At 46.2% G+C, this 25,669-nt stretch overlaps 1 protein-coding gene across 2 annotated transcripts in view; it reads right to left on the reverse strand.

Annotated features, from left to right (window-relative positions):
- Nucleotides 1-16,553: 16,553 nt before the first annotated feature.
- The window catches only part of LOC126524452 (monocarboxylate transporter 12-like), a 49,772-nt gene continuing 40,656 nt past the window's right edge, over nt 16,554-25,669 (reverse strand). For both annotated transcript variants that reach the window (XM_050172763.3, XM_055067322.2), the window contains exons 5-7: nt 24,155-24,298; nt 19,410-20,201; nt 16,554-16,756 (exon numbers count right to left, since the gene is read on the reverse strand). In XM_050172763.3, the coding sequence (XP_050028720.1) occupies nt 16,578-16,756; nt 19,410-20,201; nt 24,155-24,298 (1,115 nt within the window). In that variant the 3' untranslated portion in view covers nt 16,554-16,577. The remainder of the gene's footprint in view (nt 16,757-19,409; nt 20,202-24,154; nt 24,299-25,669) is intronic.

Below are 25,669 nucleotides of genomic sequence, written 5' to 3' on the forward strand. Positions count from 1 at the left end.
ATGTATGCAGACGACACTGTTCTACTTTGTGCGCTAGACTCCTTGGACAAAACATTTCATGTGGCTAACAATGAACTTCGGAGTGTTGACCAGTGGTTCGCGTCAAATAAGCTAACTCTGAATATGAAGAAAACTGAATATATTGTCTTTACTTCTTCGTGGAAAGGACCACTAAGAGACTGTCATTCGCTTTCTCTAAACCATAATATACTTGAACGGGTGAGTTCAATTCTATACTTGGGTGTCACACTAGACCAGCATCTTCATTGGAAGCCTCACATTGCATTGCTGTGTAAAAAGTTGAGCAAGGCTTGTTTTATGCTGTATAAATGCCGTTATTACTTCGACCCTGCCACTCTGAGAACAACTTACTTTAGCATATTCCATAGCCATCTATCCTACTGTATTGCATCTTGGGGTAATACGTACGTTTCATATGTTGAACCTATAGTACTTCTTCAGAAAAGGGCCTTGCGATTTATGACTTTTACGATTACAATGCTAAATCAATGCCACTGTTTTGAAGTTTAAATATACTGCCTTTTAATTTATTACTGAATCTTAAAACTATATTGCATACTCATAGCAGCATAACCACTAACTTTCCTTTGAGTGTATCAAATTTTTTACATTCCAGAAGCAATACACGCAGCGCACTTAAGGGAAACTTTCTCTTGCCAAAAATGCATAATGTATATGGAAGGCGAAGGTTAAGCAACACTGGAGAACTCCTATGGAACAGCTTACCAACGGAAGTAAAACAAGCAAAATGTTTTTCACTATCAGTGAAATCCCATTATCACTCATTACTATTATCTGCATAGTTTTCATCTGGATGGTGTACACGTGTTTACCTTTTTCACTTGCAGTGTATAAGTTACTAAATACAAATCCCTTTCTGTGGGTTTCTCGTAGCTAATACACGTGTGTTTTAAATGAATGTTTATGTATATATGATTTATTTATACTTCTTCGTATTGATGTTAAGATTGTGAATAATAACTAGCATGGATCCCAACTAGCCTTGAGCTAGGGATTCAGATGTCCTGTACAACATTTCCTGTGTACTTTCCTATATTGAATAAACTTCAATTTCTATTATCAATTTCAACTTCAAAAATGAAAAAAAAAGCTCCTTCCGCCAGTTTTATAGCGTTCTATCATCGATACTAGCACAGCACACAATAATGGAGCTTTAACTGCGGTTAAAATTCATGCGTAAACACCCAACAACAATTGTAACTCAAGGGCGGCTTCCGAGCGAACGGCCAAGCTGCGAGGGCGAGCTACGAGAGAAAGAGTTAGCCGCGAGAACCCCAGGAGAAGGAAAGGCCGGGCGAGGAGGAATGTCGCTACCTTTAAGTTTATTTAGGGACCTTATATAGGCGCCACTAAAGGGACTTTAGGCGCCATCCAGTGAGTCGCCCGCCAGGACAAACCCAACCGCGTGCTTAGCCTCTGAGATACTTGTGGCTGGCGCCTCTTGTAACGGTGGCGCAGTGGTTAGAACGCTCAAGTACGGAGTGGCAGCAGTGGCAGTTGGGCAGGCGATCGAATGCACGCCGTGACCACTTTCTTTTAGCGAGATAATATGTCATAATTTGTGTGCCATTTTTCCACCACGGCTCTCTGTTGACGCGGGGTCGTACATTGAGCCACGTAATGCTCTCGCATTAAAGGAATGGGTAAACAAGTTCGGTGCCGTCGTTGAGCCTGCGCCTTCAATCGTTATAAACAAAGGTGTGCTCGTGCCTGGTCGCATCTGTACCGTGTCTATAGAAGAACTAAACTTTGAGTAACGAATTATCTTCCGTGTTTCTGATGCTACCTAGCCGTACACGGTTTACTTCTTTTGAGGGGGATGCTAGTCTTTACATAGAAGATTGTATGCCCTATGGAACGTCGCACAAACCCAGAGGCCATAATGGTAAGCCGGCGTCCCTGGTGTTCCAGAAGACTCGCTATCATTTCACAAGATTATGCAGCTGCCACTGTCGTCGCAGAAGCGTCAAACCCTCGTCAGCGTCCTTTAAGGCCAACTGCAACGAAATTATGAACCGCGTAACAACACTTGTTAAGATAACTCAGACATGCAGTATCCTCTGCCGAAAATTTTACGCTCGAAATGCCAGTGGGCGTTTCACAAAGCGCTCGTAAAAATCGATGTTTTCATACCGGAATTGGCAAAGAAAGAGACGCAGCCATTACCAGTCGCCGGAAGTGAAGTACTGTGCAAAATGTAGAGAACCAGCACCCAGGTCAAATGCTTCCCTTGTTTGTATACCGTTTCCGTGTATCAGTGAACATGTCCCGTATATCTTCTAGCCCAGAGTTAGTATTAGGGGCGAGTTCCATCACTGAAAAAGCTGGCGCCACCGTCGGCGTGACGTGGCATGAGGGATCACGTGGACACAGCGGCCGCATCGGCTGCTTCAGAAGTGCCGAAGCGAGCTGAAAACGAAAGTTTAATGTCCCACCTGCGCCGCGGTTCTGATGAAGTGGTGAGGCTTTACCTCCTTGGGTGTCTGCTTGACAACATTTGAAAGTACTATAATAGGTAGTGGCTGTCTCTGGAAGCGTGCAGCATGGTAGGCTACTGCTCAGTGCCGCAGTGCTGGACGTACGCAACGGAGCTTGGTGTCAGCCTTATTCACATGTAGCCGAAGGGCAAGGAGCCGCGTGAAGCGTGGCTGGTGAAACTTAGAACCGGCAGACAGCCATCAACAACAACTAGGGTATGCAGCAAGCACAGATGCGAGGAAGATTTCTGCTACGGCGCCGGGACTGCGCGATGTTCGGCGAGTAGCAGAAAACGCGCACTGAGATGCTCGCCCGCGCCCGCTGCACGGCTAATGTCATCACGGTCTGGTCTATGAACTTGTTGATACTATATACTACCAAGTTCACTGGAACGGAAAGGGAGCGGTAAGACGCACATTAAAAAAGGGCATGGCACATGGTCATGTTTGTGTTATGAATTAACGCACTGGATTACAAAAAAGAAGCAGAGGGAAATCGCACGCTGAGAAGACCGATAAACATAGAGTGCGATGCAACTTGAGAAATAATATTGAAATGTCCACGAATTTAGAAGACAAAAAAAGATTGAATCGTCGCGACGGCACATCACAGTCGCCGTAGGCGTCGAAGTCTATAACGAAATTATTTTTAAACAGTTCCGATAGCGTCCACGCAACAACGGTTGCTAGTGTACTGTCAAATGCTCATATGCTGCGACGTAAAGCTCACGGCACGGTGCGAAAACGCGCTCACAGTAAAAGCAAAACGTTGTGAACGGACATGCATGCAGACGCGAAGTCGGTCGCTGCGAACCCGTGCGATCACTGCATTGAAGCTTCATTCTGTTATGCCCCATTAGGCTATACAGACAGCCCACTATAAGAACATATTTCACGTGGTTTACTCTCAGCGCTTGCCTACCTTTCACGCAAGAAGCTGGTTCGGGAGACTCCATCGCGGCGACCGCTCGCTGTGGCGTTCACGGTGCGTGTTCGGTAACGAGATAGCGTCTGTAAACGATTCTGTGCTTTCAGTTTGCCCAAGATTATTAAATCGACAGTCAACAACTTCCCTCGTTTTGAGAGCACTTACATAAATGTCTAGGAGGGGTGCCTCGCGAAGTTTTTATCGAGCGCCGTAAGCGAAACCTATAAGGAGCGCGCCGCGTGATCCCACATACTACGCAACGGAGCCGCTTCCAACAGATGGCGACTCCGTAAGTCCTCGCACCCAATAATTTGTCAGCTGCTTCGTACGCTGTACCAAAGCCGTATCGCGCTCGCGATGTTCCTTTGATACGAAGTATTCTCCTAGTCCATCCACTTTTCTCGATCTGGTTGCCTACGTTCAGCAGCAGAGCCTTGATGCGTTCAGTCTCCGCTCGAAGAAAAGCGTCTTGGGGTAGCCAGGCTAAATGCGCGTATAAAGTCCGGCTTAACGCGGATGGCGATTCACGCGTGGCGCAGTTACGCTATATCAGCGAACATCGGACGCCCTACAGTCTACTGTGGCTGGCGCGGAAATAGAACACGTCATATCGCACGCCAGAGCAGCTGGGACAGGGGCGCTATAACGTAAAGCTATTCCAAACTTTTCTATTCCAATTCTGCAATTAACCTTCCGCGATTGGTCAAAAACATTTTTCGACCACCCCCCCTTCGCCCGAATCTCACGCGACGTCACGAAATCCGCGATAGCTCCTCATTTGATATCACTTCTACGCATTGTTTATGGATGATTTCACCCAACAAAAGAAAAATAGTTATTTCTGATTCGATGCCTTTCCGCCATTAGGCATTGGCCATTGGTGAAACGTTTTTGGACTGCACCCACTTCAATTGCCTATCACGCTACGTCACAAAACTGCGAAAACTCTCCGCGTCAAAGTGACGTGTAAGATGCATTAATATGCCGAACATAATTGTATTTTCTTCTGAATAACCGCAGGCTGCCCCGTTCCGAAAGGAATAAAAGATGTCTGCTGCCGGTCGCTCAGGCATTGGCTACTCGCATATGCCGGAGAGCATGGGTTTACTTGCGTATAATAAAACTTTTTGCGCGGCCGTGAAACGTTTGCGAGCACTTTCGGCACGTTTACGACCTCGCTCTGCCAATTCTTGTTTGGTGAGGAACCGTTTTAGCGGCATTCTTAATCTTCCGTTGCATGCCGCCGCAATTTTCTACCGGCCACCACAAGCTAAGTAGGGGAGAGCGGACCAATCGCCCACGCCGGCACCACCCTCTTCACCCGGTTATCTATTTTCAGTGCACTGGCTCGGCCCCATCAAATCCTTCATTACTTGAACGTGCTCCTCGCCTCTTGTCAGCCAATTACATAAGACAAGTCGCTCAGTGTAGGCAATGTTATTCGTTTTTCAAGCAAACAAAAGTGACCTCCTGCGAAAAAGGACAGCGTTTGATTGGTCTGTTCAGACAACCCTGCGTGTGAACGCCCGGTGCTTGTGTCGGCGGATACGCAAATATGACGTCAGGAAACTGGAATAAAAGCATATTGGAATAGTGTTACGTTATAGCTCCCCAAGGTGCATCGCGCCTAGCTTGAGCGACCAGCAGCAGCTGGCTTATATACAATTCGGGTTTACCAAAGCCAGCGTGTTGCATTTCCGCGTTCGACAAACAACGAAGCTCTCCTTCACAGCGCATTTGTGCGCTTGAGCTGCGTCAACAACTGATTACCGCACTGCTGCGGGTTAGGTTTAAAGCGCAGGGTGAAATTTTGGTGATCTGAGCGTCTCCGGAATGACGTATCGGCCTGAGCGGCCGCTGTCTGGCCCGCTGAAAACGCTGGACTCGTCGACCGATCACACAGCTACCGCCATCTGTAGTAAACGATGATAAGTAGCTGACATCTGGCACGGCCGGGTAGACGGATTGCGGCCGTGATAATGCCTCGCCCATTTCGTTCCGGCGGCATTACATTACAGCATGGCTTGCTGCCGCATCTCCACCATGGCCGCCACGTCGTGTTCTCCTTCGTGACAAATCCAGCCTGGGCTTCCTGCTAGTTTCTCGCGCTGTGTCAGAAAGGCTTTCGTTCTATACTTCGACGCGTCCGATGGAGAGACGCGCGAAGCGTTTTGAATATTGTGCACTACCTAAAGTGTCCGCTCGAGAATATCGACCCCGTATACAACTTACCTTTGGTTTTCGTGCACCGTCGCAGCTTATAGTACTTATATTCACTCCGGGAAGGCGTTTCCTAAACAGATATTGATGGGTAAGAAACTGTGCTGTTGAAATGTAGCTTTTACAGCTTCGTCAACTGCAGTTTACATGCTTTGTGCGCGTTGTCTGGTTCGCGTCGCACTTGCCTGCTGCACCATGGTGCACGCTTGCGCTCTGCAAGCTATTACCATTACTGGAGCACAGCTATCGCTCATGCCCCAGTACATAATCGAGCACCCGGCGGCGACTCAACGCATCGGCATTCTTGCAACAGGGCGAACGCACACCGCGAGAGACGCCCAGCGACTCGCAAATGATGAGCGAGCATTGTGCATGGCTGCCTAGTGTGGTAAGCGGCCGTTCACCCCGCGACAACCCTCGGTCACGGCTCGCACGATTATGGGGAACGGGCCGACGGCTTCGTCGAAATGGTTCTCTACATGGATGAGTTAAGACCAGCGCGGGAATATCTCCTTAATGAGAGGTTTGAGGAATTAGCAATGATATGGCTGTCACCTGTCAGCAGCACAAACTCCCGTGTCCAAGCCAGAGTGGCGCTCAGTGCGATGATCCGGCACTCACCTGTCGGCGAAAAGGGCAACCTACCTCTGGATTGGTGGGACCTGATGTTATCGGTCTCCTGACACCGGATTGGTGGGACCTGATATCATCGCCCTCCTGACACTGGATTGGGAGAAGTGACTAAACCATCATCATGCAAGGCATAAAAAGAGCTACGGACGGCGGAAGTGATCGGCTACTACCACTTCATCATCAACTTTTCTGTATTACTTTGCATTCTTTTTCTACTTATGTAAATATATACGCGTTTGTCCAACCTCCTAAATATCGGACCCAGCCTGAGGTTCACTTTCCCATCCACGAGGAAAAGGTATCCCACGTCTTCGAACCGCAGTCACAGCATTGGATAGCAGCGGTGAGATAGTCTGTGCAGCGCTTCGACTTCGGCATGGTGAGTGCACGACCTTTTCTCGTTGAGAGTTGCCAGGCTTAATGTGGTTCTTCCTGTTAACAAGGGTGTTAAAAGCCTTGTTGAAAGATACCTTGCTTCAACACTTAATTCCTTGGGGAAATTGTCGGCAAAACAAAAGTAGCCATGGATTGGAGGAAGTTGCGCACAACGCACCTAAGTGCGATATTCGGGGAATTCGGGACTGATTGTGGGAAGCAGCTAAAGAAGGCGGAGGTCATCGATGCGATAGAGGCAAGCGGCAGAGATGAAGAGGAGATCGTGGAGGCTTCGGAAGATATTCAGGGACATAGGGAACGCGAACGCAAAAAGGAAGAATACCGGAGAATACGAGAGCTGAATGAACGCGAACGAGAAAGGCAAGAGTACCAGAGAAAGCAAGAGCAAGATGAACGAGAATACCAGAGAAGGCCAGAGCAGGATGAACGCGAATGCGGCAGGGAAGAGTACCAGAGAAAGCGAAAGGCAGGAAGAATGCGAAAGGGAAATGCAGGAGCGAACGCGACAGCAAAGACTGCGGATGAAGGAAATGCACAGGGAACTCTAGTATCTAAGGGCACTGCAGGCACGGTGTAGGCTGCACGTATTCGAGGACGGCCAAAACATGAAAAGTTTTCTTGAATTTTCGAGAAGGCTTGCGCAGAGATGGAGCTGGACCGTGACCATTCTTCGGTAGGGTTGTTGGTGGTACTTCCCTGTAATGTGTCCTGTTGCTTGGCTCGCCTTTGCGACAAAAGCTTCCGGAATTACGCTAGAGCTAAGAGCGCGTTATTTCGGCATTTTGGTATTCCTGCTGAGCGCGTGAGGGAAAGCTCGAATGACAAGTGCAAAATTTCTCCTTTCGAAGAGACTGAGGTTGGGCCAGTAAACGATGAGCACGAAAAGTGCGAGGTGGCGAAGTCCTCAGAAACAGAGGGCGTCAAGAGCGAGGCCATTGGCGATCTACAGAGGGGGGCCATTCTGGAGGACATCCCTTGCGAGGACGAGGCTTGTTTCAGTAGCCATGAGGACGTTAAGGAGGCGCTGGGGACGTTCCTCGTAACCGAGCACTTGGGCGACTTTCCGAAATCGTCTAGGATAGACCCAGATACGGTAGCGGCCGAGCCAAGAGATTACCCGATGCGGCAGAACGGAAAGGAAATCGCTCAGGGATCCATCATCGGTGACTGCGCAAAGCAGTCGTACACCGAAACCGAGCCAGCGGCCATTCCGGAGAGCCTTCTTTGCGGGGACGAGGCTTGTTCCAGCAACCCTATGAGGGTCAGTGTAGGGCTGGATACCTTCCTCGTGCCTCAGCACTTGAGTGACTCTCTGGCATTGCCGAGGATATAGAGCGAAGAAGAGACAGTGGCGATTCCTAAAGGTGTTCCTTGGTTTAGTAGCTTTCAGAGAGTAAAGAGGCGCTGAAAACCTTCCCCGTAGCACCACACTTGGACGATGTTCCGGAATCGCCAACTAGACAGATGGCTCTGTCGGTCAAGCAGGGCAGGAACCCGACGCACGATTGTTCTAGTGACACATTCGGTGACCACCTGGCAGCGAAAAATTGGTTCAGGTGGCGGAGGAACAAAAGAGCGAAGTATTCGGCGCATCGAAAACTCGCGAAAGACGCCACATCACCGCGCGTGAGACAGAGGGACAGGGCCATCGCGCAGAGCCGAAAAGGGTTCGTTGTGGCGATTCAGGAAACGGACGCGTCGCGAAAGGTTGATAACGACAAGAGAGAGCGCGCCTCTGCGAATAGGGGTGCGGCGGAAAAATTCAACTGTGCTGAGACATGCGCGTCGAAACCGGGCCAGTTGAATAGTCACTGAGCGGGAATGTGCCGCGAGAACGAGAACAAAGGGAACATGGCTATTCCCGCACTTTTGGCCTCCCCCTCAGGGACGAGACAGCAAGCCGCGAGCGCATGGAGTGACGGATGATGGCAAAGAAAAATGTGGGTCCCGCACCTCTTATGATCAGCGCAGCCCAAAGGGTGTCCATCGGCGACCCATTCGAGCACGCATTAGGAAAGATTATTTGTAATTTGAACGCTTGTATCAGTTTTTTTTATTGTTGGTTATCTTTGTAATTAGTACGCGATGCATTTTTTGTTAATTATTAAGAACGTCTTACTTCTCATTTTATTAGTCCGCGTTAGGAAAGCTATATTTTGCAAAGATTTTTTGCGCGTAGATAGTGTAGCTTTCGTACTTCTTTTAGGTTTTAAAGAGCAGTAAACGAATTAATTTCGTTTAAAGTAACGCGGTCAGCAGAGCCCAGTACGTTTCGCTTTAGAGGCGCTGGCACTGGCACGTGGCACTGACCGAACGAGTAACGCGGCACTGATCCCTTCTTCCATTTCAATCACTGTGACGAATACCGTGGTTGTAACGGGCGCCTTTTTCTTTCGTTGTGGCTACTTGGGAAGCACGCGCTACGTGGAATTTTTAGTTGGGAAGGGCGGAGTTGGAGACGGGGGATACGCTGCCGGGAGATCCCCTTTCTTTGTATTTAAGCCTCGCCTTAGCGTTACCAAACTGACAGCGGTCTTGGGGCCGTTTCGAAGGAAAGGGACAAAGGCGGCTGAAAGTAGCCGACTCATGAGTTAGTTGTTTGTTAAGTCTTTATGCCTCGATAAGAAACCTAAGTTTTTTTGTGTGTGAGGGTTTTAATTATTGTTTGTTCATGTAGGTTTTAAACGATCTTCATTTGTTTATCGTTGCCTCAGAGCTGCTTGAGTTGCGCCTTCATTCAGAGACGATGGAAACGAAATTCATCAAAACATTAGTCACGCTACCATTTTAACATTGTTTAGGGTGTGACATTTATATTACTAATTAATTTGTTTAGGTTCGTTTGCGCGGTACTCCTTTATGGCTGCCTTTCTGGCACTCCCTGGTCCTGACCCCGGAATAATTAAGGGAGAGGGAGGATTACCTGGCATATCTCGAAGGGGCGTTGGGCGATTGCCTTATCGCTGCTCGGGCAATGTGCCGATTTGGTCACTAAAATGCCAGTTCCGAGCCTGCGGCCTGCAGCCAGGTAGGCCATTGGGCGTGATTCTCCCCGCGAGCCCGGCACTTCGAGCCGGAGCTGCGCCTGCTCAGCGGCTAAGGCCTCTTCAAGGGGCACTGATGAGCTGCCTCCTTTCGATCCCTCTTCCTGGCGGTGGATGGGCTGTTGTGATCGGCCGTTCACCCCGCGACACCCCTCGGTCACGGCTCGCACGATTATGGGGAATGCGCTGACAGCCTCGTCGAAATGGTTCTCGACACGGATGAATTATGACCAGCGCGGGAATACTTCGTTCATAAGAGGTTTGAGCAACTAGCAATGATGTGGCTGTCACTTGTCAGCAGCACAAACTGGCGTGTCCAAGCCAGAGACGCGCTCAGTCAACACCTCCTATATACTCAAGGCCTGCTCCCAGAATTTTGACGTCACGACCAAGCGGCTGAGTCAAGAGCGCAGCTCCTGCGGCAGCGACATCACCCGGCTTGCTCTCTCTGCGGTCATTTCGCTTGGCTGTTAGGCTTCGTTGCTGCCGCTGAAAACGTGGTGTCTTTTTCGTGTGTGTGGCACCGTTCGTGTGTCTTGTGCTGCGCTTGTTATTCGGCCGTACCGTCTACTGTGGATATTTGTTCAAGTCGTCGTGTCACGTATGATGCCGAACAAGTCCCGGGATGCACTGGCAATTACGACACCGGGAAAAAAGTACAAGTCTTTTCTTTCCCCAAAGACGAAGACACGCGAAAGAAGTGGATGCGGGCCATTCCACGAAAGGATTTCGCACCAACTGCATATAATAAGGTAAAACATTTATATCGATTGTATTTATGCTGCTATTTCTTCTTAGCACTCATTCTTGTATGCAGGAGAATGCCATTCGTGCTCGTACAGTTTGCAAACGATCCGAAGTGTTGTGGATTTACCTCATTCCTCACGTCGCTGTTGTTATTATCGCTTCTTTTCTGTGTGCAAGGGAATGTTTTTCTGAAACGCAAAATTTTATCTGTGTAGGTATGCGCTGATCATTTCGAACCGAAATGCATCGAGAATACGACGGCATACACCGACTCGAGAACGGGAAAGGTGATAGAAGTGTCATTGCCTGTGCCCCGTTTGCGACCGGGATCGCTCCCGACTATATTTCCCGGCTGTCCTTCGTACCTTTGGAAGGTACAACAGACATTAAGAGAGGTGCCCGATGTCAAAAGGAGCCGGGGAGAAGCCTCTCAGCTTTCTCGTGCCCTTGAGGATTCCCTTGCTTCATATGCAGAGGAAAAGAAAAAGAACTGTTTTTCAACATTCCAAGAGATGAAAATGTCTTCAATGCCAGAACCTTGGACAGTCATATATGGGAAAGGGTGTGTAATATTCCTCAACGATGTAAACCAAAATGAACCGTTCCTGAAAGCCTCTGTGACTGTGTTTGAGGACCTGCACGTTAGTGCATGCTTTCAAGGCGCTTCAGTGAGGAGACTTGGGAACAGTGTTGTGCCTGAAAGTGTTCATGAAATTAGTTTACTTCTATTTATTTTGGAAAACCTGTGCATGCTTACTAATAAAAACCGAAGTTGCGAGCACTTGTTGGCTGTCATGAATGAACTTCTTGGGAAAGCTGAAAGTAGTATAGCACACCACAAAAAAGAGAGTGTAAAATTTTTGAAGGACCAACCGTTGTTGCTCAGTTCAAATCGCAAAGAGTATAGCGCACAGCCGATGGTGTATGCTTGCATTTTGTACACAATTTCAGCTCATGCTTACAAGTTTTTAAGGAGCACGAGCAAACTGACCTTGCCTCATCCAAGCACTATAAGGAAGGTATGCTCCTCCTTTCAAATGTCTCCTGAAGCAGAGGCCTCAGATAGTACATTTCTGCAATATGTTGCCCACAGGTTCAAGCAGCTGAAACCCCATAATACCATGTGATCCTGATGCTGGACGAAATACACATCAAGCCATGACTTGATTACAAGGGAGGCAGCATTTGTGGTGCGGCGGTCAATTCATGTGAAGCTGCAACATCAGCTCATGTATTCATGATACAGAGTCTCGTTAGTTCGTTCAAAGAAGTGGCACATATCCTTCCCGTAAAGACACTGAATGCTGACCAACTTCATAACATTCTGAAGAAAATCATACTACGCTTGGAGGATATAGGTTACAAAGTTGTGGCAGTTGTCGCCGACAACAATTCGCTTAACAGAAAGACCATGATGATGTTTTCACAACCGCATAAATTAAGAATTGTTTACCCACATCAAGCAGATCCTTCACGACCACTTTTTTATGTGGTTGATGCTGTGCACCTGTTGAAGAGCATACGAAATAATTGGATAAATCAAAAAAATCCAGGCACGTGCTTGTTTTACCCTCATTTTGACCTTTCGAAAAACAGCGTACATCCAGATTCCATCCATTGCGCATCATTCAAAGATGTAAGAGAGCTGTAGAAGCAAGAAGCGACAGAACTTTTGGAGACTGGGTATAGATTAACCTCAAGAGCACTCAATCCAAGCGATTTGGAGCGCAAAAACGTGAAGCTGGCGTTACAGGTTTTCAATTCATTTGTAGCAGATGGCCTGAGAGCTAACAAAAATGCACCAGCCTTATATCATGCAGAATCCACAGCAGATTTCATCATGATTATTGTTAGATGGTGGAGCATTGTTAACGTAAAAACGCATTTGAAGGGCATCCAACACCGTGACATATTTGAGCAACCAGTCTCACAAGCTGAAAATGATCCTAGAATTCTTTTCCTTAATTCCATGATAACGTGGCTGGATATTTGGGAATTCCTGAAGCATGATGCTGGAGTCCTTACGAAAGAAACACTCACTGCATTGAGGCTGTCTGTGTACTCTATTTCGGAGTTTGCAAAATACTGCTTGCAGGAGCTTGGCCACAGGTATGTCTTGCTTGGAAAAATTCAGACAGACTGCCTGGAGAACCGCTTTGGGCAATATAGGCAGCTAGCAGCAGCCAATACCATATATCTGTGCGGCAGCTATATGAAAGTGAGGGACGAACCCGTCTGCAGAACACTCTGCCTGTAATCGCTGATGAGGACTTGCAGAACATTGAAATTAGCACCGCGAGCAGCACGCAGACCACTTTCTCGATTTCTGTTACCGAGAGTGACCTGAATGGTATAAGCTCCCGCATGGCTGTCATTACCTATGTTGCTGGACACTGTGTGCATGCAGCATTGAAAAAACTCAAATGTGACAGTTGCAGGGAAAATTTGGTCACTGCTAGAGAGCAGACGGAAACGGAGGATAATGATTATGATGGCATGCATTCATTAATCAGGCACTTAGATCGAGGCGGTTTGAAATTTCCCTCACCATTTGTTGTCACTACTGTTGCATGCAGATGTGATTGTGAAGAAGCTTACTGAGAAAAAATATTGTACAGAGTTCCTCAGCAGTTCCGACCAAAGGAAGCTTGTCAGGACACTCATCGTTGAATCTTTGCCAGAATATGATGAAATAATACCATGCATCACAGGGCATACTTATGAGCAGTTAGCCAGTTTGCTAGCAAACTGTGCGGCTAACATACTTTTGAACAACCTTTGCAAGCAGAGTAATGACCTAGCACGTGTTGCAAAAGAAGAGAGCGCACAAAGAAGGAAAGCTCGTATCTTCACTAAAAATAAATATTGGCATTTCACTCTCTTGCAAAGCTAAATTGCATATTTGATGAATTTTTGGGTGGTAAAACAATCATTGTGAATTTTGTCAACTTATTCATTTTCTGACTTATGCCTGTGTGATCTGTATTCTATGCTGCGGACGGCAACTAAAAGCAATGCTTACTGTGTACATTCGAGACCTGTCATACTTTACTGTATACGGACTTTTTTTTCTGTTACAGGAATTTAGGCATACTATGTGAACCCTACTATGCTGGGGTATAGTGTTTAAGGATTGAGCGCATTTGACTGCGCTTTGACGAACTGATAACTGCACATCATGCATTAAAGAATCGCTTTGTATCTAATTTATGTTATGACACGTGAATGTTTTTGATATGTGCAGATCCCTGCTCCCTATCTGGGCGGCCTTGTATGTATGACTTCATGCAGCAATTTGAATTGCGTCTGATATAGGGCAGCATTACATTTTGGGGCACTCATTCTTTGGCGCTTAATTTGTAAACTGTGCCCTTTTGAATGCACATGTTGTATTATGTTGACGTTATTATGACTACAGCATTGTGAATACTCAGAATAAACGCTGCGCAATGCGGTTGTCATATGAGTGTATTTTAACGAATGGGCTGATTATTCTGTTAGTTCACATGGGTCTTGTTGAAACACCTTGGCGAAAGACCGAGCAAGTAGCGCACGTCGCCTTAATGCTGTGAATAGGCTCGACAGCTTTCGCAACTGAATATCCCGGCCCCACTCAGGCTCCCCCTGTGCAATTGTTAATTGCTATTTATCTAATGCTAGCGCGGAACAGAACAGGGAGTCTGAATTGCTTTTAAAACGAAAGAACAGCCAAGAAACCGAGCGGTATCACGCACTCAACGCATGAGTCGCAACGCGGCGCGCTCGAGAAGGGCCGGAGGGAGCCAGCGTGAGGCGCTGGCCTTGACAAGTATAGGAGGTGTTGGCTCAGTGCGATGATCCGGCCATCTCCTGTCAGAGTACGATAGGAGTCGGTGAAAAGGGCAACCTACCTCCGGATTGGTGGTACCTGATGTCATCGGTCTCCTGACACCGGATTGGTGGGACCTGATGTCATCGGCCTCCTGACGCTGAATTGGGGGAAGTGACTAAACAACGATCACGCAAGGCATACAAGGAGCTACGGACGGCGGGAGTGATCAGCGACTACCACTTCATCATCAACTTTTCTGTATTACTTTGTATTTTTGTCCTACTTACGTAAATGTATACGTGTTTGTTCAGCGTCCTGAATATCGGACCCAGCCTCACGTTCAGTCAATCCTCCACGAGGAAAGTGGATCCCACGTCTTCGAACCCAGGTCGCAACACTAGGCTCAGCTGAGAGATCAACAGTTGCGTGCGGTTCTTCAATATTCGCCGCATCCGCATTACCACCACTATGCCGCAAGGTGCACGCATCTTGTACATGGGCGCTATATAATAGGTACTAACAGCAAAATTAGGGAATTACCAGCCCTGCGGCTTTGCCACGATTACATTGAGAGTATACACTAGGCATTTCTAGTACAATTAGCCCATGTTAAATTTCGTTGCAGTAGACCTTTAAAGTGCGCTCATTCCCTGTTATTGCTCACAGTTTATGACCAAACGCTATATTGCCGCAATATCCATCTTTCGACTCTCATAATCACTACTCACCCAGTTCGAAACTTAGGCGCAGGATTTTTAGCAATAGCACCACGCATCCTAAATTTCACTTTTCTAGTACTGACAACTGACAAATTCGAGCGAACCTAGGGCCGCCGCGGCGATGCAATGAATACCACGCATTTCGCGCTGAACGGGCACACTATAAAAAAAATCACGGAGGTTATCGAAAGAGCACGAAGTTCTCCTTGGCAATTCGGCGTCGTGATTAAGGCGGCCTGAAAGTCGCCTTCCTTGATGAAGCTGCCTACGGCTGTCCGTTAAGTACTTTTTTTATTGTGCTGTAAAATTTCACAGCATAAGCTTGCGTCAATGATTTGCTTAGTCCCGGCCAATACAGAAACGGCGTACCGCACTTATTTGCATTAGGGCGCTCACAAAAAACGTAAGAGAAAAATGTAAAACAAAATGTGAATGAAGCAATAATACATTTAGAACACCTGAAGTACATATACATGCGAGCGACCAAATTTCTTCAGCACGCAAAGCTCAATAAGCGCACTGCAACAATGGGACACGTTGCAGTGAGTTCGAATTTATAAAAATATAAATGAATTTACATAGAGGGTGTCCCAGCTAAGTTTGCCAAGCTGTTCAACAAAACAAAAGTACTTAGAAACGGTGCAAGATAGAATTTTAAGACCTAGGGTGATACGTCGCCACACATTTCACGACCGAACACCGTAGATTCTATAATGGCATCTTTCCCATTTTATTTTTAAAAACTTTTTTGTTGAACAGCTTGGCTAACGCTAGCTGGGACACACACACACACACACACACACACACACACACACACACACACACACATATATATATATATATATATATATATATATATATATATATATATATATATATATATATATATATATATATATATATATATGTATATATATATATATATATATATATATATATATGTATATATATATATATACACATATTGTATGCGTCGGAACTTCAGTGTTGTCGCCTATTTTATAGCGAAATAATCTGGTCTAATCGCATTGCGTCCACGACAAAACTTCGCGCGTACATTCTTAAACGTAAGCGAGCGCTGGAATGTACAATGATCCATGTACAAATAGCCGACGCACATGACCCGTGAGTAAAGATTGCGATGACCGACGACAACTCTCGCTGCCATCTTTGTGATTTGAGGGTCTCATATTTTTCACTGTACAAGTTCACCGAGTACAGAGCTACAATCCTGATTCACATTTGTAACAGTTGCTTGTTCTTGGCCGTCACGACTATGTGACAATATGCATAATGTGCTGTTGTCGCACAGACGTAGTGCGAAACTGACAGAAGTGTAGAGTTTTGCGAAGTTATGAATTGCAGATGCAGCGCCGATATTGTCACTGAGAGAGTGGCAATGAAAAGCTTTGTGAATCCCCTCGCGTATGCTGAAGGCGATAAGAAACGAGGAATGAGTACTTCAGCGCCAGGAGGTCGCCTTTACTCGTTGACGACTGCTAGTGTTTTCCTCTTCTACCCTGAATGAGTGTGCGATTTATACTTCATAATTTATCATTCCTACATTTTTGTAGCGGCCTCAGCACCTTCCAGCGCACCACCTTTGCCCACGACATCTTTTTTCCTTTCTCTCGCTTCCCACATGAACACAAGAATCCACATTATGGCTGCAAAGGCGATGAGCGACCCACAGATAACGAAAAGCGCATCGTAGGCTCCAACGTAGTCCCGAAAGTGTCCTGCAAAAGAAAATAAGAAAAGCATCACTTGAAAGTCCGCTGATCATAGGATGTAACTCTCTCGTTAGCTTTGCATGTGTAGTTATTGTTACCTGTTTTGGCTCGGCTGTAAGTCGTGAGGAGGGAGGGGGGAGGTCACAGTCGAGAGGATTGGGAATTCTCGCTGAATTCTTACGGCACACAAGTTTCTTTATTACGGGCTTTGAGTTTTGACTGAGTACGCCACACGCATGATACCAACTTCAGTGGGCAGATTGCTTGAATAAAAAAATATGCTACGTGCGGCGACCTATACAGTGCCTAATTTTAAAATCTACCACTTTTCTAAAGAATTCGTAAACTAAGGCTGATATGCAGGTACTTAGGGCACCAGAAATTAAGAAATCTAGCACTTTTTATGCGAGTGCTCAAAATTAAACATTAGTGATGAATTGTAATTTTTAGATTATCATCTTCAAACGTGAACGCTGGTTGATTTGATCAATTGCCTGCATGTATAATGATGGTTTGACAAATCCTAGGTAGACGAGACAGTAATGTGCCCCTGTATATCATTTGTGTACCCCGTGTCGTGTGCGTGCTGTGAACATTGGGTTTTCAAAATAGCTTGCAAAGCCTCCACAACTTGAATCTATAAAGCAGTACTGCAAAGCTTCCGCAACTTCATCCCTAGTTTTCTGGGACGAAAAAGGTGTTCTTTTGCTTTATTTCGTGGAGCGTGGGACTACAGTTACAGCTGACGTATACTGCGAAACGCTCAACAAATTGAGACGTGCGATCAAATATTTACGGAGAAGGAAGCTGTCGTCTGCAATTCTCCTCCTTTGTGAGCATGCGCGTCCTCACACCGCTGCCCGTACCAAGTAGAAGGTTCAAGATTTTGGTCGGGAACTTTTTCCCAACTTTGCACCAATTGACTATTTCCCCTTTTCGCACCTGAAACAGTGGCTTGGGGGAGAACGGTTGGAAGACAACGAGAAACTCAAGACCGCCGCTGTCATCTGGTTCAATTCCCAGGCGGTATACTTGTATGCAGTTGGACGAAAGGAACTGCCCCAGAGGTTCGAAAAGCCCTTAAACGTTAATGGTGGTTATGTGGAAAAGTTAAGTAGGTTTATAGTAAACTAAGCCCACCGATAAAAACTTTTACTAACGAATTTATATATATATATATATATATATATATATATATATATATATATATATATATATATATATATATATATATATATATATATATAGGAGCGAACGGGCCTTACATTTTAAATAACCCTCGTATATCATAATACTTCCTGGCGACATTGACTTGTTTATCTTTGACTGCAAACACCTCTTTTTGGCAAATGAAGAGTGATCGTCTTGCGAATATTACGCTTTCCTCAATATTGACGGCGCCTTTGAGTTTTGCTAATTTAGACGCTCAGATGTCGCTTACTCCCCTAGTTGTTCAGTTTCACCAGCTTCGGTGTATATGGTCAAAGTTATGTCCTTCGATACTTTCACGCTTTGGTGATTCTCCCGCTATTACTTTTTTGTAAAGCTTGCTTCGCGCTTCTCTTTGTACTCTACTCCCGCCTACAATTCTAGCCTGAGAAATTATTTTACTTGCACTCTCCATTCATTGCCACTTGCGGTCCTTATGCGCCTGATTGAGAGCCTACATATGTCTTCCAGTTGCTGCTACTTTTACTGATCTTAGTTTTTTCTTTCCATCTTTAGCACTCTTGATGACAACTCTAAAGCTTGCTCATCCACAGTCTCTACGCTTTGCCGCTGGCAGCTCTATGCATAGCACTAATGCTGGGATCTGCAATTATTATTAGGTATAGACACAAATCTTACTTCCTGTGTGGGCTTTTCTGTGCGAACTTTCGACTGCTTCGTTTGCGGAAAAAGGCATCCATTCTTCAGTATCTCTTGCATAGAGCGAAGTTTACTGACATACCTCCTCCGCTATTTCTTGTAGACGCAATTGTTCCCAAATGCCTGTTCTCCAGCCCATCTTCTCAAAACTTCCACGTTGATATGGTTAATTTGACAGACGGATGAATGGTACTGATTGGTGGGCATTCGTTGTTCTTGCCCTGTGTACCGCACAAATTAGCCGGCTGAACGTAACACAGGCCAGGAATTGTGTCCGCTTGAGCATCCCTTGCTCATCTATGTTCCTTTCGTCTCGTTAGTTTGTGTCGTACACAGCTCAAGATCGAATAATGAGATATGATTGAAGACCATAGTAAATGGAGTTTTGACATTTCTTACCTCTAACTCGACTTCCTCGGTGAATAAATCGCTGCAATCATCATCACGATGTATAACGCATGATTTAATATGACTTGCATTCGCTACGGACTCAGAAAATGTTATATTGCCATAGATTACTTTATCCAACTAAAAGTGAACACAAATATGTTTTTCAGGTAATTGTAATTTTTCGTCACAACAAAATTAAGCACATCGTTCGCTGCGGCAAAAAGAACGAGGCTAAGAACATTTCACGCGTTTCACAACCACGGTGGCTTTTGTGATTTGTAGTCACTTTTTATGCCAGCAGATGCACGTGTTTAAGTATGTTACTGCTTACGAAATTGGCACTTTATGGGTGCCAAAAGTAGTAATGAAGCATAACAAGCAATTTTTCTTTAATCCTTACCTATCACAGAGGGCTTTATAAACGAGAGTAGCCCGGCTGAGGCGATGACCATTCCATATGACATGGACATCCTTTCTTGGCCCAGGTAAATAGCGAGGATGACGGGAAACAGCACTAGACCAGTGCCGATGGTGTAAGCGATGATGGCGGCCACGGCGAAGATGAGCCCGTGAATGTAGAGGAAAGGCAGGATTATGAACATTCCTCCCTGGACGGCAAAGATTAGTACGATCAGCTGCTTGTTGGTCAGCCAGCCACGGTCGACGGCGGCGGGGAGTGTGAGCCTGCCGAGCGCTTCGGCGATGGCTCCCATGGAAATCATGGTAACTGCACTGGAAACGGCGACACCTCGGTCTACGGCGAAGTCCACGAACAATGATATGTAACACTCGAACCCGAAGCTGTGAACAATGAAGCTGTACATGACGAGATAAAAGATGGGGTGCTTGAACACGGTGAGCCCATGGCGCAAAGTCCCGTGTTTCTTATCGCCACTGGAGGTAGACGGTGAAGCCTGAGCCTTGACCAGCTTTTCCTCGGGAGAGGCGCTTCGCCACTTGGGTGTCCGCGGGAACAGGCTGAACGCGAGCCCGTTCATTACAATGGCACCGAAGATGAGCAGTGCGCCGCGCAGGCCGTACGTCTTGGTGATGTACTCGAGAAGTTTGGGAAAAACGAACGTGCCCATTGTGACGCCGGTAAAGTTGATGCCCATTGCGAGACCTTTGTGCTTGACGAAGTGCTCACTGATTATGGTCGGCGAGACGACAAACACCATACCGGCTCCGATCGCTGCGAGAACGGAATGACAAAAACACACACTTTAAGTATGTAAGAGTAGCACTTATCGCATTTCAGTGACGCAGCACTTACAGTCTCGACAGCTGCTCTCTGTTTTAGACAATAGCTTTCGCAATTATTCTAGCGGCAGTTATATAATATGCTAAATAATGCGGTACAACCCTAATAAAAATATTCAAACATAAAAGAACACATAAAGACACCCCTTAGTTTCTCTTTAATTTATGGAGTTTTACGGGCCAAAACCACAATATGATTATGAGGCACGTCGTAGTGGGGGGCTCTGGAAATTTAGACTACTTGGGGTTCTTTAACGTGCACCTAAATCTAAGCACACGGGTGTTTTCACAATTCGCCCCTGTGGGAATGCGGCCACCGGGGCATTGGTTTGATACCGCGACCTCGTGCTCAGTAGCCCAACTCCATAGCCCCTAAGCAACCATGGCAGGTCTCAGTTTTCTTTTCTTTTTTCATTTGAAATGGCAGCAACCCCAAGCACAATTAATTATTTTCCACATAAGACAGTGTCATTAGCCTCTGCCTAAACGCAACACGGCTGAACCTCCGTTTTCTCAGTGTGTATGTGTTGGTGTGTGCATTTGTGTTTGCGTTGATGCGTGTGTGCAAGGGAGTGGGTGTGGCCTACATACAAAATACCTTAATTTTGTGCGCACCCACCGTGGTTGCTGAGCGGCTTTGGTGTTGGGCTGCTGAGCACGAGGTCGAATACCGGCCGCGGCGGCCGCATTCAGATGGCGGCGAAATGCAAAAAAACACCCGTGCACTTAAATTTAGGTGCACGTTAAAGAACCCCAGCTGGTCCAAATTTCCGGGGTCCTCCACTATGGCGCGCTTTATAATCAGAGAGTGGTTTTGGCACGTAAAACCCTATAATTTAAAAATATTGAGCGCAATTTCGACACAACGTCAAATAATCAAAATTCAGGCGTAACGCATCAAGATAACTCCACGTTATTGCGACACAGTGTTATGCCGCAGTACTTGTAATGATGGGAGTGCCTTGAAGATACGAAGTCTTGTGAGAAGAACAACCAATTGCGTGAAAACACTCCTCGAAGTTTTGTAACACGTGGCTATTCGTTAAGATGACTGCTATGTATTATGATTGTGACCAGCCAGGCGCGAAGGCCTTGCTGAGGCAATGTTGTGGCTGTTGTTCATGATACTGACGCAGGCGCGCACTCTTGCAGCAAAGGCTCAAGTTACTCGCCGCAGGTTTTCGGAGTCCCACTACTCGTGCTGCGCTCACTCCAACCTTTTTGTAAACTTTCGTTCGTATCTGTAGCAGAAGATAAGTATGAACATTATTTCCGTTTCTCTTACGAACGGGTTTGCCTGACTTTCGTGCTTCGATGAAGCCACAACATATTGGCGACGAAGTTCAGAATGCCGTGTCAGTTTGTAGAGGCAACGCAACATAGTTCATGACTTTAGGTACCTCCGTGTCGATGCAAGACATGACCACAACGTTGTCTTCGCCTTTCTTGTGTGTTTGTCTAGTTTATCCGTGCTTAGTTTTCCAAACAATTTGTTGACATAAGTTGTCAAATTTTGCAATATAACAAATGAGGGTCCCGGAGGCACCACAAACTGTCTAACCAGGCCACCACAAGCGCAGCAGCAGGTGACGAACCCTCTCGCACCACCATGAGCCGCATGGCTTAAAGTTGCCACCAGCACCGGAGCTGCCGTCAGCCAAGACATCTGAGGCACTGTAAGATCTACTTCGGGTCCAGTTTGCTCCGCAGCCGTGCTTCATTGCAGAGACGACGAAGTTTTATGAGAGACGTCAAGCAGACAACGAGGTTGTGGCTAACTTCGTTGCGGAGCTAAGGAGGTTTGCATAACTTGCGACAACATATGTCTTCCTGAACAAGCCGCGACTGCGACCGATTCGTAAATCGATTCATACGAATCGGTTGCAAAGTCGGCGACCAATTTGTATGCCCCTTCAACCACGAAGCGGTCCAACTACTCTTCCCTGAGAACAAGAGACTAGCGTTCCAGAAAGCTGTAGCAGGCGGTTGCCACGAAGACTGCTCCTAGAACTGCATTGCTCACGCGTGCTTTGGAAAATGGTTTGTGCGACGTGCACGAGTTGCGTTCTAATAACGGCGTGCGTCGTTTCCTTGCAGCTTCCACCAGGACTAGCCAATTTATACGAACAAAGGCTGCCCACATACTGCTGTCACTTTCTGCAAGTGTCCAAATAAGGGACACATATAATATATACTGCTCCTGTAAGAGCTGCTCGCAAAAGAAACGCAAGCAGCGAAAGAGCATAAAATCCCTCGAAAATGTGGACGACAGCATGACTGACTCCGTCGTGGTAGAAGCGAAACACGTAAGGCGCCCTCACCACGTCGCGATAACTGTCAGTGTTACAGATGACAATAAGCCTGCGTGTATAAAATTCGAAACCAGCGAAGCCGTGGTCGTCATGTTACTGCAACTGTTCAAGAAGATTTTCACGACCAAGAAGCTAGATCCAGTGTCGACCAGCTCCGAACATGTGCCAGTGCTCTTATCGAGTGCACATGTACGACACCAGGATCCTGTCGGCAAACTGCCGTTGTATGTTGCAATAGGGACAAGCACCTCCACGTATCGGGCGAGGCTGCTATTAGAGCATGCAGTCAAACTGGAGCAACATAGTAGCCCTAGAACGATTGCAGACAGCCTCGTACAAGTCAGTGCAACAGCCAGGCTGGTACCCTTGCTGGGTCGGTACAGCAATATCTTCAAGGATTCACTTGGTACGATCGCTGAGGAACACACTGAACCGGTTCAGCCAGAAGATGAGCGCCAGAAAAAGCTCGAAGCGTTCTTTTACGGCCAGTTGTGGAAGCCGAGTTGAACTTATAGCGACACTCGATATCATAGCTCCCATCGTGTTAAGAGGAAGCTTCAGCTCGGGCCCAACTACGACGCGGCCTATTCAAATACACGTAAAACGCAAAAACGCTTTTCTCAGGTAACTTATGAACCAATTATAATGAAATTTGTTGTATTTGAGAGAAAAAGTTAAATTTTAGTGACTGTTGGAAGTGGAATTTCTATTTAGGGTTTAAATTTTGTTAAAAGACCTTTCAAAATTTCGCATGTTCCAAAAAACATAGATGCACGAATTTATAAATTGATAGCTCTGGATAAAGAACAGTATCGCAGTTCTGTAAACGATATCCATTAGATTATTCAAGGTGGACAAGTCTGATATGTCAATTTATATCTTAGCTGAATTTGTTACGTTGTGTACAAGCGTTCTGCAAAAGCTTTATTTCCATATTACTGAATATCTTTAGAATAATGTGTGACATATCAATTTTCTCCGGATTAGATGTACTATATGATGCAATTCACAGAATTGTGATATCGTTTTTCCTTGTTGTATTACAGAGCGGTGAACTTAGAAGTTTCGTTTTCAGAAAATTTTCCATCTTTGTCAATTTTTTAGAAGAAATTGGCGACCTAAATAAAAAATATTGCTTTTTCCAGGGTCACAGATTTGAAATCGCTGTAGAAAATCTGGCGCAAATGTTTTTGTTAACACGTGCAGAAAAATAAACGCAACAACCACAATACGCGTTTCGCTTTACCGAAGGTCCAGAGCCGGTGCTATATATGCTTGTAAGAGCGAAAATGCTTTGCTTCACTTTTATTATATTTATTCATGGCCGCATAAATTTTCCGCATGCGGGAGCTGCGGGAACGCTTATTTGCTGCTCGCCTTAAACGTCCAATCTCTATGATGAAGAGCACTGGGCAAGAGGAACTTCTACATCTACCGCGCACTAGGATGTCTACAGGGCTTGGCTGCGGAGCAACTAAACATTTTCGCGTTCTCGCATTCCAGACACCTATGGGGAGAGTTTAACATGTTTTGTGGGTACAGTTGTGTAATATCCAAACGGATGTAACCTTACCATGTATCGCTCCAAGTGTCACTGTCATCATGGCGATGCTATTGGCAAAGAAGCTCAGCATCGCACCAATACCCGAGATCACAGCTCCTGCAATGATGACTGGCCGCGCGTTGAAACGGTGCGCCAGGGGCCCTGTGATAAGGCCTGTAAAACAACAATTGCGCGCAACCTTTGGCAGGCAGCCTTTACGCGAATTTCTGATCGCTCCATCCTGCTTGTTAGTCCTCCTGCCAATGCATTTGCGCTTGAAACTTCAGGTGCTCGATTGATTGGCAAAACCAAGCCTAAAGACATGTCAGAGAAACAGATACACAGGCTGCGCAATATCGATTCTGTCCAAGAGGGCGTTGCATGTTCTGCGCAGTAGAGACAGCCGCAACCTCCGCGTAACCAAGCTGTTCTTGTGAAACCAAAGCAGAACAAGATATAGCTAAGCAATTCTGCGATTCGCTTATTCAGTTTATTTCTCTACGTTTACACGTAAGAGAACATAACACTACTCGTAGCCTACCAGGATGTTCTAATTCGTTTTATAAAAAAAAAAGAGCAGTTCACCTTAGAATGACAGCCTCGCATAAGGAGGTCTAATGGCAACAACATTTTATTTACATTCACGATTCCTTCTGCCATATTAGGGGAAGAGCACTTGATGCAGATCCTTTTTACTTTTTAACTGCGCCAAATTCATCCATCTTGACGCTGTTGAAGGGCAAAATAAAACATCTGATTCTTAATACAGAATCATCGAACGCGGAAAATACGACTAAAGGCTGTTTCACATGCTGCGACTGGAACGACGAAAATCGGCGCAGTTGCACGCGTCGCCATGCGATTTTTACAGGGCCCATTTCCCATGATTGCGATTTCAACAAGGCGACTGGTGCGACGCCCGGGTCGCTTACTTCCAGATTTTGTGGCACATTCTGTATAATTATTCTATTGTAATGACTAAAACTTTTACATTATATTATTGACTTTTCTTGATTAGGAGCAAATAATATGCATGTTTAGTAATTTGAAAACGTGTTAAGGTTTGTTTTAGAGTGCGCAACGGCGGTTTCTGAAGTTCAGTGCAACATGGCACATGTAAACAGCTGTTCGCAGGTGATTCAGCGCTGTGTCTTGTCTCATCTGCCTTCTGTGACCGTTTGGTTCTGCCTGCGCTACAACTATCTACAAGATGACCTATCGACAAGTTCATATAGCTATCCTCACCGCATATGCAGTATTCGGAATTCGGCTGCCACGAAGTCATCGTGTCAGCCCAACAAGATCCTCGCGCAACCTGTGCTTGGCGTCAGCTTCTGGGTACATTGCTCGTGATTGCGCATATGCGCTGCCGGCTCCTATTCATATTCTTGCGCCAAACTCAACAAGACACACCAACCCGAAAGCCCGCGTGTGCCCCTGAACGAAGCCGCAAATGATATGTGTAATTACTGAACGTGGAATAAAAATTGTGTTGTGCAATTCAACCTTAGGGCTAGCCTGGTTCGTCCGTCGCCGTGCATGTGC

Source organism: Dermacentor andersoni, chromosome 3, assembly GCF_023375885.2.
Source record: "Dermacentor andersoni chromosome 3, qqDerAnde1_hic_scaffold, whole genome shotgun sequence".
NCBI classification, from domain to species: Eukaryota; Metazoa; Arthropoda; class Arachnida; order Ixodida; family Ixodidae; genus Dermacentor; species Dermacentor andersoni.